The following is a 13,388-nucleotide window of genomic DNA, read 5'->3' as shown; positions in this document are numbered from 1 at the left end:
CTATTTCCTGTTTTATCTTGTCTTTAACTGATGTCAATAACCCTCAAGTCAATCCATTTTTTTCCCAATTTTGTATTCTGCCAATAAAGTTTTGTTTTGTAATATTGAATCTTTTGTGAGCTGTAAAGCTGAAAATATCTGAATTTTATAATTAGCCCCGGTCCATAGGAATTTTTTTTTCCTTCAAACTTGAATTTGATTTTTGAACCTTAACTGATGTCAATAACCGTTGAGTCAATCCATTTCTTTTTTTATTTTATTTGATATTTGAACTTTGGTCTAAAGGATTTTAACAATGAATAAGTGATAAATAAATTTGTCTCTCAAATTCATCAAATGGGTAAAATGGACCTTCGCACGGTTTTTCACTCATGTTGTAAAGGAATACATTCAGAATAAGAGAGCTGCATTCCATCCAAAATGGGCCCTCAGCCCATTTAAGGACTTGTACAACCTTCCTAGAAATATGACAGGTTGCAGCCTGATTGTTTTAACTGTTTCTGACTTTGTCAGCAAGATACGATAAGATAAAGCCCTACCTCTGTTGTGTAATGTATTGATTTTCGATGTCTTTTCGTTTTGCGCTGATATTAAATTCAACAATCAGGCTGCAGGGCTGTCTTATTGACAATTAAATCTTTGTGAGTTGGAAGATTTTACTCCTATGTGCGTAGGTGTGCCCACTTACTGTGTGGTATAATTATGTTATTCCAGAATTCATTGAAAAAAACATTAATATTTATTAAATTAATATTTTTACAACGATGAGTTGATGAACAAAAAGAAAAATTAATAAAAAAACCAGCCAACTTCACAGCTTTCAAATGTTCATGAAAAAGTTAGGAAACAAACAAGTTCATTTACTTGAACAGGAAAAAAATTGGAGAAGTAAACAACGTGGAAGGAAAATCAGTAGATAAGTACTTTCTGCATAAACTCTGAAAAAAAAAACAGCTGCGTTTTTGATGGGCAAAAAAAAAAAAATTGATTAAAAATAAAAGCAAATCAATTTTGTTTTTTGTTTTTTTTCAATATTTTTCCAGGGTTCCTCTTGGTACTCGCTTACTGAGAAAATATTTTAAAAAATGAGGATGATAAAAAAAAAAGAAAATTAATGACTTGAGAACTGAATTAAACAATTTCGTCCAACAAAGGCATAATGAGGAGAACAACTGACAAAGTCGACTAATCGCATAACTTCATTTCTCTTCAGTCTCGCCTTGTCAAGTGGACAAACAAAAAATTTCAACAATCGAGCAGCAGTATCCCAATATTTGATGAGTTTGCGCTCACCTATTTGGCAAATCCTCAGATTTATAAAGCTTACGAAATCTATGGTAGAAGAGCACCCTGTAACATCCACTTTGAGAACTAAATACAAAATTAAAAGAGAGCATGAGTATAAACACCTGACGATTTTTTGAAGAAACATGAATGAGCTTGAAATATAATTTGTGAAGGGGAAAAAAAATTCTATCTTTTTCATGAAATCAATGACTGAAATCGAGCATTAAAATGCTTTGCTAACAGAGGTAAATTATTGCCAAACCACTTTAATGAAAACTCCGGTACAATCAAAAGACAACTCAAATTTTGGTTCTGCTGAACCACTTTTAACTTAGGTGGTCAAAATTGGTTTGTCAAATTGACCTCACTCGTTTGGCTGAAGTATTAAGGTCAAAGTTCAAGGCAAAAGTATCCTAATAGACAAAAGGTAAATGAAACGTGGTTTTAGAAATCATGATCAACAAGAAATTACACATTCAACAGGTACAATTAAGTAAGCTTTTCTCACAAATAACAAGTTGTTGTTTTTATGGCACTATTGATGCATCAAAAATTGATGTTCTTGAGATCAATTTATTGAGAATTGATGTAAGTATTGGAGACTGATACATTCAAAATAGAGATATTTGAGGTGCGCGTGACTAAAGAAAAAAGGAGAGAGGAAATTTTTGGATGACATAGATAAATCAAGTTTTTATACATTGATTTTCAATTAAAGCTGGGAAAAACCAAAAATTGCAATAGTAATGTGTACTTTGTTGAGTTTTGCGGTGGAAAACTGAGAAAGAGAACATTCAGCCCTGGTGAATGCATTGGAATAGCCAGCTGGGGTTCTGCTGAGAGATCTATGATGATTTGGATGTTTTGTGACCTCGCTAGCAGATCACACTCAGCCTGTGAGCCCAGACTAGTATACTGCAAAATCCTTGACGGCACTGAATCGCCATCATGGATACGGCACTAGGTATAGCACCGAGGTGTGATCCTTACTCCATCTGCAGTCACTGCTGAACAACTGAACGTATTTCTGTCAAACGGAACTATGTGCATTAAGACATGAGCCCTGAGACCCATAAGAATAATATATCGACGGTGTAAGTTGGCAATCACATAACTCGTTTGCGGTGTCTGAAAATCTCCGCCTCTTAGTTATTTTTTTAAAGGAGAACTAATTGACATCATTCCTTGAAGTTCTTGAAAAATTTTTTTCGCACAGAGAAGAAAAATCACGGCAGTTTTAAAGAATTGCCGATGAGTAGTTTTCCGTTTAAAAAATAAAGTATGATAGGAAGTCTGCGACATCGCAAACCGATTTATGTGATTGCCGACTTACACCGTCGATATGCATAACAGGGCTCACATCATAATGCATATAGCTCCACTTGACAGAAATACGCCCAACTTTCAAGACGGGACAAGAAAAACACTTGAAAAACATTCCCCCTTCAGTCTTGCACATTTGTTACATTTTGTTCCTCCAATCTTAATTTTTGGTTTTTTTTCTGGCTTTGATTTTCCTGCAGAATAGTGTGCACTCAGCCCTATTCTACCATCCTGTCACTTACAATATTCAAGCAATGATTTTAGTGTTTTTTCCCACAGTATAATAATGTCTTGCATATCAATATTTGATGGATCAATTTTTGATGCATTATTTTTGTTAAGTACACTGATTCTCATGTGACTGCTGGAAGGCCAGCAATACCTACAAGTCACAACTCGCCCATTCAGAGAACTCTTAAGTAACGTGACTGTCATACAAGATACAAGTACATTATCTCTACAAGAAAAAAAATACTGATAAATAACTATACATAAAGAGAAAGATATTAGAAAAAGGGGCAAAGATATTGATGAGTATCTAAGTTGCGCAGGATGTGTTCCATTAAAGGGGTTGTTTTGACCTGAAAGGTTTGAAGATCTTAACATGGTAACATGGTCACTACAGTTCAGACACTGAAACATTTATAAGCATCCAAATTAGCTGAACTCGTTTTGTAATCAAAGAATTGCAGGCACTCGAAGTTTACTAATTCTAGAAGAAGTGCAGGTTTACGAAGACAAGAAAATAGTGTATTTCCTTCGGAAAATACACTAAAAATTAAAAACGTTCGGAATGTGATATGGATACAAGTATAATTTTTAGCTCTGAGTCAAAAATTGACCTTAATTTCCTCTTTAAATCCACCACTTTACTAGTAAATCGAGAGTTGCCCTAAAAAGAGGGTTTTCCGAGAAAATTTCAGCTTTCTAAAACGTGGTTCATAAGAGAAAATGATCAAGGTCATTTTATAATTTGCAGCAAAAATCTGCTTTTTAACAAAAAAAAGAGCAATGTTTTTAAAAGCAACAAAACTATACCACTTTGCTCCATTAATCAGGCAAAAATATTTTAAAAACACCTCAAATAAGGACAGGTATTTTTAAGGAATAAGATTATTCAGGTCAAAATTTTCTTAATGGGACACATCCTTATCTTATGCTGTTGGACTTGAGTTTCACGCAACATGGTTCTGAGGATCTGCTATCTTCACAGAATCTAAAGATTTGACATTCAGAGAAGATCAAGAAAAATAACAAATGCTTCATGATTTTCTTTGCTTTTGAAGAATTTACAACAAAAAAAGAAATTCCCTTAATTTGCAGTGAGAGAGTGATTTTTCCTTGCCGATGTTTTTATTGTTTTGATAATGAGGATTACAAGTGAGAGAGAGCCAGTAAGGAAAAGTTATTTCTCACTACACATCAATATGAGTGCCAGTAAATTGAAACAAGACTCGAAGTCCTATTAAGTTCCACTTTCTACTGGACTAAATACAACTATTAGACCATAAGTTGATGGCTTGGTTTGTGGGAGGGATGAAAATAAGATGTTCAATATAATAATACTGTGGAGATCCTTACTCAATGTTTCACTGGTTCAATGGCTAAACAATACATAAGAAACTAAAACTGCAAAGAATAATTTCTAAATGACTTTTTATCATCCGAGAACTAGCAATATCTTTGAACAAAAACCGTTCTTAGTAGAAAAAGAGCCACATGAAATGTAGGTAAGCCTCAGACTGCACTAAGGTAATGAGGGATAAAGTTTCATGTAATACTTGAGCGTTACAAAATACTTTTAAGGGAAATTATGAATGAACCTACTTAAAGTAATTTACAGAAAAATATTTTACGTACATTAAAAAAAAAAATGTAAGTTGCTTTGAATTGTCAGTGTAATAATGCTGACTGCTAGTCACAATTAGATAGTACAACCTTTCTCATGAAAATATAATTTTCTGGAGAGCCACGAGAAATTGATAATCTAGATGTAGAAAGCCAATGGCATTGCGCCAAAGGATTAGTGTCAGGTCATTGCTGTGATCGAAAATATGTATTATTGGTAGATTTTTTATAATACTTAAGCTTAAAAATAGTGGCTGACGAGAAAACTGAGCCACTATTAGAAAAACTTGAACGTGTATTATTCGTGATGGCTCATCATGAAAGATACAAAGGACATTTCCTCGAGAAGGACACAAAATAAAATACTGAACTTTACATTAAGTCAAAATATGATCGACTCCTCCTTAATTTTCTGCTTCAGCATGTATCAACGGTGAAACTACCAGACCATGTACCTCGTTTGCTGCTTTTAAAAATCTTTGCTCCTATTTTATTTTTTTGAAGGCAAAAATCAATACCGTCCTTTTAGTTTTCACAGAGTAAAAAAAATCACTGATCTCAAGAATTGACAACAAATAGTTTTTCATTTAAAAAATAAAGGAGGCTAGGAATCTGAGACTTCGCAAACTGAGATGCGTATTCTAATAGTTTCACTGTTGATATGCCTTCAATTTTGCTTTATGTCATTGAAGCTTGATTACTATTAAATACAATATTTGCCCTTTTTAATACTGATTTTAACCTTTAAGGTAGCAATTCCTTGCTTTCTTAAAACAAAAACAAAAAATACTGAAATAGTTGATGGGCTCAATTTTAAATTACATTTTTTTCCCCATAAAGTTAGTAAAAACATTTAAGTGGGAGCAAATTCCATTAGTGTGAATATCAAACTTTTTTATGTGATACGCAAATGTAAAAAATTAGTATCATAGATAGATTCCTATGCTAAAAGGAGGGTAGGTAAAAAAGTAGCTAAAAAATTAACATAAGATAACCCTCACAGTGGATGGAGAGTCAAATATTGCAATTACTTTCAGTCAATTATTGCAACTAAAAAAAGGTCTCCTCACAATTTCAGGGGAAAAAACAAAAGATATGTTCTAGAAATGCAGAATCTTTCCTTGTGTACAATCAAATGGTCAGGCACCGACTAAAAGGGGAACAGGGATGACGAAGAGAGAAAAGACAAATTTGAAGAAGGAAAAAAAGGAGAGGTAAAGTAGTAGTATAAAACGCAAAAAAGTAAAATGCAAAAAAATCGGAGAATGAAAGAAGAAAACAGAAAATGAAGGAAAATAAGTGGTGAAAAGAAGAAGTGGAAAATCCAAAATTAAGAGAGGAAATGGAAAGCAGGGAAAGCTACTGGAGAGTACAAAGCTAGAATGAAGTAGCTAGGTAAAGTCAACGTTTTTATCGAGTATTTAGTGAGCTCCTTGTATATTATTTGATTTGGGTGTGCAACACTATCCTTGCAATAGGTGCTGTTAGTTCACACCAATGCTCTGATCCCATAAAAGATCAGGGAGCTTGGCCGAAACTGAAAGGGCAAAAAGCAAATTTTCTTCCCTAAAGAAAATTATGGAACTTTTACATTAAGTTTTACATTGCCATTCATCAAAAAAAGGAAATGAGAAAAATCGAGACCTTCACTCAAAAGAATCATCAAAATGAGGGGTTCAGTTCAGTCAGAGGTTCTGGAAGATTCTGCACTCCCCCTCCCCCTCAATTTGTTCCTGTTTTTTTTTATGACTTTGGACACAAGATGAGAGATTTACAAGGAGGGGGGGGTCCAAAAAAAAAATTTTGGGGGAAATTTAAATATTTGCCAAACATTTTCAATAACTTGAATTTCAGTTTCGAATTCGTACTCTTAGTTTTAACAATCAACTCTTCGGTTTGATTTTTTCAAACATGAATTGCTTACCTCTATCAGATAAAATATTATCACTGTTCATGTTCATCCTTTTCTTCAGGAAATGGAACTGCTGTAAGGCAAATTGATATAATTCATTCTCTAACTGCCATATTGAAGAGCTTTCCACTCGTTTGATTGTTTCCTCTGAGGGATCTAACTTCTTCATAGTTTTTCGGAGATGAGCTTTTTTACCTGTAACAAAAAACCATTCAAAACTTGATTCACGTACTTGATAGCAGAAATTAATTAATTACACATGCAATGGGTTTTACTTTTCTCCTGAATGACTGTTCTCAAGGTAGAGAAAACTTGAATAGAATAGTGTTGCTCACTTCGTTTCCTCATTTGATAGAGAGGTACAATTGATCCAATTTACGCTATTACACATTCATCAGGGAATAAGTTAATTTTAGCACTGCAGACATGAAGCACATGGTGAAACTGCAGAAATGCGTACCTTCATTTGCGGCATTGCTGATTTCCTGTCACACTTCATCCTCGACATGAAAAACTACCAAACGTCATTCCTTGAAAACTTTCCCGATTTTTCTTCTCGATGTGAAGAATATTTAGTGAAAATTTCAATCCATGATGTTGACTCAGTATACAACAAAAGTCGGTCCTGCAACGCACTCTGGCGTTCTGCGACACCCAAACACCACATGTGCCTATCTTCTCAGAGGTCATCACGCAACTGACAACGCAACACCTTTGTCAATGACCTGCTATCATCCCTTCATGGGACCTCCCTGTTGCCTTTTCCCAAGGGGTACCCAATCTAAAACTTAATTGGGCAACCTCTCTCCCGACATTCTTTGCACATGTTCATACCACACTAACTGCTTGGACATGACGGCGTGCACGATATCACTTTTCCTTCATCACCTGGCAAAATTTTTCATTACGGACACAGTCCCGTCTCCAGATGCTGGCAGATCACCACCAAAAATCCGTTTCAGTTGCCCTCAACATATCTTGCGTTCGCTTTGTCAAAGGCCACACTTTATTACCATAGAGCAGGATACTTTTCACAATGGCAACATTTATCCGGTGCTTGTTTGCCTTTGAAATGCTCTGATTTCAGAGCACCCTGTATAGCATCACAATGGCTCTTCTCTCCTGGATGATCCTGTCCTTAATCGCCAGATCCATCCTTCCATCCTGATCGAGCCAAACACCGAGATACTTAGACTCAGTATCCGCATTTCAGTATATGTAGTTGACTCAGTATCCTTTTAAAAAATAAAATAGGGGCTGAGATTTTGAAACACTGCGACTGAGATACACATTTTTGCAGTTTCATCATCGGTATTACAAGGGATGATTCACATAATGGGCCAAGGTGTGAACTAGAGAGTAAAGTTGCATGTGTTCCCTTCAAAATTTTGCGTGGGAAACACTTCACACGGCGGAAAGTTTAAAAATCAACTTCTGAATCAAGTAATAATAAGGAATATTTTACCACAGATCAAATGGAAGTTTAACTAAACAAGTGGCGTCATTTGTATTTGGCCATTCAATAAACTCTCTATCTTGTTTGGGAGTTCCCATTGTGTCCTTTGTTTTCCTTGTGAAATTTTGAAGAGAAAACATACTGGATAACCTTCAATTCAGACCTTGTCTAGGGCAAATATTGTAACTTATCAAAGAAGCGGGGAAAAGTGACTTACTAGATAAAAAATGAGAGGTAGCACCACGGAAAAACCTAGGAAGAGCAGTTTCCAAAATTGAAATGAAGTCAGTCAACTCCTCCATGACACCAACCACTAAATAGTGCTCAGCAAGATTGCGCTTGGCTTGCTCTAATGCCCACATGCTCCCTGGAACCCTGATGTCAAATTCACACGATAAATTAGGGACACTTGTACATATTTATGATAACAGAATTATTCTTGAAGATTCTTGTTCATACAAATACTGCCAAATAGATTTCCGCTAAAAGTATACTTGGGCTATCCTAGTTGAAACATTTTTACAGCTACTAATTCAGTATCATAAATTAAATGCTTTTGCGAGCAAAACTGGTAACAGAAAAGAAAAAAAGACAAGAAGGAAGTTGTTGATAATGGAAATGAGCTTTTATAAACTTCATTGATTAAGACTATGGGGGTCTACTTCAGGGTAACGGAAGACAGACACAATTGCAAGATGCTTACTTCCTTGTCTGACTCTCCATTTAAGATGAACAGACTAAATGATATTTACACTTCTCTGAGTTATTCATGTATTCAATACAGCTAAATTAAATACTTCATTGCTCATTTTCGACTCAATTTTTAAGAATATTGGCAATAAAGCAATAAAGACACTTGCGAAATGAAATTTTTTTTAACAGATGAACAAATATTATTACCAGCATTCAGCAGCTTGTCCGCACAAAAAAGGTACTTGTAACCACATATTGTTGAAATCACAGTCAGGTTTTTGTCTTTCAACACATTCGTCAAAAGTCTGAAACAAAATTCTTACTATTATGAAAACAATATTTTACTTAAATACCTAACTTCAAACACATTTTTCCCAAACTAGATTTTTTGACATGCGCCCTTTTTATAGAGAGCTCCTCAATTCCTTATTGAACATAATTCCAATATCCAGAATGTAACTCAGCTTGAATCCCAAGCCAAACTGGGAGTCAGTTTGATTCTGTGAACAGCGCTGATGTTTTTTCAGAATTCAAGTTTCAAGATTTATCAAATCTCAAATCTTTTTTGTGAAATTTCTTCATTTCCCTAACCTGCTGACAATATCTGACAACCCCCCGTTTTTCGATTTCTGTAGACACCCTAAGACTAACTTGCCAAATCAATCTAGATAATCTGCAATTCAGATGACACTGTATCTGGATAAAGCTTAGTGTACAAACTAAAAAGTTAATTCCTCTATTGATATTGGTGTCTTTTTTTATCTTATAAATTAATAATTATTGGATTATTGTGCTGTTCATTGCAATATTTGCACTTTCAGGAACAATAAACAGTTAAAAAGGAAAAGATATAGAGGGTATACAAAAAAAACAAGGAAACATTAATTAATCCTTTTTCCCTAGAGGCTATTGATGAAAGAATCAAGTAAACAAACCATTGTATCACCATGCTTCCTCCTTATCAGATGAGGTCGAAAATCATCTCCATGTCGAAGGAAATAATAATATGAGACCAAGCGATCTAGCGGTTTCCGTAGTAAGTTTATGTAAATTGGTATCTGAGAGGTACCCAGTCTTTGGAAATTAATGAAACCAACATGTCCATGATAGATAGCTGGTTTTTTAGCATTCCACTTTGTCACGTTCCTCACAAAACGGACCTGCAAATGACAAAGATAAATTGAGTTAGGCAAAAATTACAAAGCACGAGCTCCATTGCACACAAGAGATACTGGACTAAATGGAATCTTTACAGGTAAAATCTCAAAACAGTCACATTAGATAGGCCTGAGATTCACTCTTTAAAGCACAATTAGCGTAGCCTGTATTGCTTCTTTTTTTTTTTTTTTTTTTTTTTTCAAATTTACCATACCTGTGGGCAGTTTTTTTTAGTTGCCTTCAATCAAGTTTGACCCACAAAAGAAGTAGTTTATTTATTTCATTTTTGACCTGAGAAAATTGTAAGAAAACTTAACCTGACAAATCAAAAAACTTTGTTGGCGTTGATGTCATGTTTTGTCTTTTCATTCTTAGGCCTCATTCTGAATTTCCGTGCTGTAGACAAACAGCCTTTCTAAAGTTTTGAATCACAGCCAACTATTATAAATTCTTGTGTACTATTTCAATTGATTCAAAGCATTTTTATGCGACACAAAGAAGTAAGAAAAAACAAACCTTAGAAAACGATAGAAAATATATAAAAGAAAAATTTCATAAGGTTATTTGTTTCTTTAACTTTGGTTTTCTTCCTTCTCCGTCAGGGCAAACTTGGTTGATGGCGGTTGATGGCTCAGACAAAAGTGTCTGCAGGCGCAGTAAATTCGGAAAAGTATCGTACAAGGTTCACAAATTGAGGGATGAGACATGGATTTTAGACATTTCTCATATGCTGAATAAGATTTTGGAATGATATTACCAATAAAAAGTATATTCAATTTGCTGCATCTTTTGCCGGCAACAAATCCATTAGAAGCAGACATTGTGATTCTTTTAGAGAAATGAAACCTGCTATCTTTTTTTGAGTAAATATTATCATTTTCTGTTTATAATTGTATGACTAAAAGCTATGTTGATGTTAGACCATAGAATTCATACATTTTGTAAGTCCATTGTGTATTCCACGAATTTTCCTGATGCTTTCAGGAGGGCAGAGAAGGCAAAATCCAGCACTGAAACCATCACAGGCCCAACATATGTTTGTGCGATAAGATCCATAAAAATTTGAGGTTTTTTTTATATACTAGGCCCAAAAGTGAGGATTTGGATGCGCAGCTACAGAACTCTTGAAACTTAAATTATCTGGAAACATTCACTGATTCAAACTCAAAACCAGAATGAGGCTTACCTGATCTGCCAGAGACATCACATGAGCATTGCCAGTTATGTTCAGATGAAGAACATTGAATTTGTTTCGGTAACATAGATCATAGGCAACATTGATGAAACTAGTTGAGCCAGTTTTTGGAATTCGATTGTAAATGACTAGTACATCATCATCGGTGCTCAAAACTGGATTCCTTACGTCTACTTTTAGGCCTTTGTTTTCAAAATTTCCAGCATATTTGAGTTGTGATTCTATAAGCCAAATACAAAAGATTCTTGATTAGTTGACTGTATGCCCATTACAAATAAATATAGTATATAAAACACTATGCTTGAAAGTGGCAACTATTTTTAGTTACTGATTGTTCTTCATCTAACTGCAAAAGAATAACATTGGTTGGCTCCAATGGAGTTAAAATTGAAAAAACTCTGATGCAAAACGAGAAAAAGAGGAGATGAGGGGAAAAAGCACTTTTATCAAGGAGTCTGTCTTAATTAAAAGATTACTTGCAGTTTGGATTGTGCATTAAAATATAATTAACTTTTTTTTTTAGAATTGAGCTGAAGTTTTTCCTAACAGCATACACTTGTTGAAACATTTCAAAATATCCTTAAACAATTCATTTTTGCACAGATACTATAGGTACAGATATATTTCTACCGAGAAAATTTTTCAAAGTAGAGTAGACTGTGAGAAGTAAAATCTTCATTATTTCCTGAGAAATTTGCTGAGTTATCCACTTAAATAGGGATATTATATACGAAGTGATTTCCAACAGACTGACATCTTCATGAAAAAGTTTCATTCAATTAGATTTTGTTCAGTGAAGGATTAGATAGGCAAAAATCAATGATGAAAGTTGCAAAACACAAATGAAGTTTTGTGAAGTTAAAAATTTCTTGTCATATTTTATTTTTACAAAGGCAATAAACCGACAAACACTAGTTCTAAAAATTTTTGCAGACTTTTTTTCAGTCTATACAAAGCATTCTACAAAAATTTTGAACCATACTTGATCTTCACTGGTTTTTCTTGAAAAGATCTGCAGCAAAGAGTGGAGATTTTGAAATTCAAGAATCGAGATACATGTTTCACAATCTTCACTATTGATACATTAATACTAAAAAATGTAGGCATAAACGAGGAAAAAATTTAGATGTATTTAGCCATTGTTCAGCATTTGCAATTCTACTGATAATTAAGAGTAAAAGAAGACAAGTACTTACCGAATGATGTTTCAGAATTTTCTAGATGCTTTACTTTGTCAATTAAAATAAAAATATAAAGGCCCAAGATCAGCCAAGCTAAAATCCAAATGGGATTCGGTACTAGATTCCTTATGAGCATACTTAAAACTCCACTTTGCCTTTAATCCTCGACATTTCAAAGTAACCTGTGGTGCGTCCCATCAGTGGACGACTGGTTGGAGTAACTGTGCAGGAAAAAAATACAGAGGAGTCATCATAAAATTACTTTATAGGAGTTTTATAAATCCGTTTTGAGTCTCTTTTAAGGGGTGAAAAAAATATTCAAGGATTCCAGAAAGTTACAGCTCAGGATGATCAGAAGGGTGCCTCTACTTCATAGATGATCAAAATCCACCTAGATCAATGGCTTTACCTATTAGAAGCAAAGAGATTTGACACAACTAAAAAATTAGACACAGCATTGAAGCTCTCGCTCTAGAACTTGCAACTTATACTTAAGTTGGAAACATGGTTCATTTTTGACTGACATTTTCTACATTCACATTATCACTTCCCAGGTCAAACGATCCAAATACCTAAGCACAACAGCAGTGGTGCTTTCAGTCAATCCTTAGATCCTTTTAAACAGCATCACGCCAGTTGATAGTAAACAGAGAGTAAACAACTGCTAACGAGTTTGATGCAAGTTCCCAGAGTGAAAACTGGTAGATACATGGAACTTGCATCAGATAGGATGGCAGTTATTTACTTTTAACTGTCAAGCGCGGTAGAAGGGACTTATGCTTTCACACAACTTGGCATAGTTGCCCACACTCAGTCCTCTATGGCGAATGAGCGACGGCAACGCAGTTGCTTACAAACAGAAAGTAAATAACTGCAAACTTATCTGACGCAAGTGCTGGCCAAATTATTTGACTGGCTTTCAGAAAGAGACAAGATCCCCTCAGGGCCATCTTTAATGATGCATAGGTTCGTGGGACAAAATGAGAATAACAGATCTTTTGTCGCATTCTAAGAGTAATGTCAGTAAATATTCCTTTCCCAACAATTCAAGGATTGGTGGCTGGAAGAATTCATAGACAAATTTTGTAAGTTTTACCTTTTGATTGGTATCTACTTACTTAATTCATGGTACGAAACGCATACTGTACATGATTCAAATAGCATACATGAGCTCACCGACAGCTTATCCACAATTACTGGTGCCAGGAACCCTCTCTTATTGACTAAAATTTATACTTATTGTAAAAAACACTGTAATTGTAAAACAATTTGGAGAATTTGGACGAATTGAAGCAAAAAGCAAATGATAGCGATCAGCGAAATTAATGTAAACAA

At 34.6% G+C, this 13,388-nt stretch overlaps 1 protein-coding gene across 3 annotated transcripts; it reads right to left on the bottom strand.

Moving 5' to 3' along the window:
- Positions 1-6,259: 6,259 nt before the first annotated feature.
- Positions 6,260-13,366, bottom strand: Hs2st (Heparan sulfate 2-O-sulfotransferase). 3 transcript variants are annotated; one of them, XM_019060293.2, is made up of 7 exons: positions 13,230-13,366; positions 12,069-12,274; positions 10,864-11,093; positions 9,455-9,679; positions 8,727-8,824; positions 8,044-8,201; positions 6,260-6,565 (listed from the first exon to the last, which is right to left on the bottom strand). In XM_019060293.2, the coding sequence occupies exons 2-7, from the start codon at positions 12,187-12,189 to the stop codon at positions 6,342-6,344; spliced, it is 1,056 nt and encodes a 351-aa protein (XP_018915838.1). In that variant the 5' UTR covers positions 12,190-12,274; positions 13,230-13,366; the 3' UTR covers positions 6,260-6,341. The 3 variants fall into 3 exon arrangements, with proteins under 3 accessions (XP_018915838.1, XP_018915840.1, XP_018915837.1); XM_019060295.2 differs by having other exon boundaries at positions 13,220-13,362; XM_019060292.2 differs by having other exon boundaries at positions 13,172-13,359.
- Between the last annotated feature and the right edge of the window lie 22 nt (positions 13,367-13,388).

This window comes from Bemisia tabaci, chromosome 1, assembly GCF_918797505.1.
Source record: "Bemisia tabaci chromosome 1, PGI_BMITA_v3".
NCBI classification, from domain to species: Eukaryota; Metazoa; Arthropoda; class Insecta; order Hemiptera; family Aleyrodidae; genus Bemisia; species Bemisia tabaci.
This window is presented reverse-complemented; position numbering and strand designations above follow the sequence as displayed.

Bases quoted from the DNA above. Each gene is read 5' to 3' on its own strand.
- Hs2st (XM_019060293.2), bottom strand. From the start codon at position 12,189: ATGCTCATAAGGAATCTAGTACCGAATCCCATTTGGATTTTAGCTTGG. The intron at 11,094-12,068 runs GTAAGTACTTGT...TTTGGCTTATAG, and splicing joins AAATTCTGAAACATCATTCG to AATCACAACTCAAATATGCT. The intron at 8,202-8,726 runs GTAATAATATTT...ATTTGACATCAG, and splicing joins GGACAAGCTGCTGAATGCTG to GGTTCCAGGGAGCATGTGGG.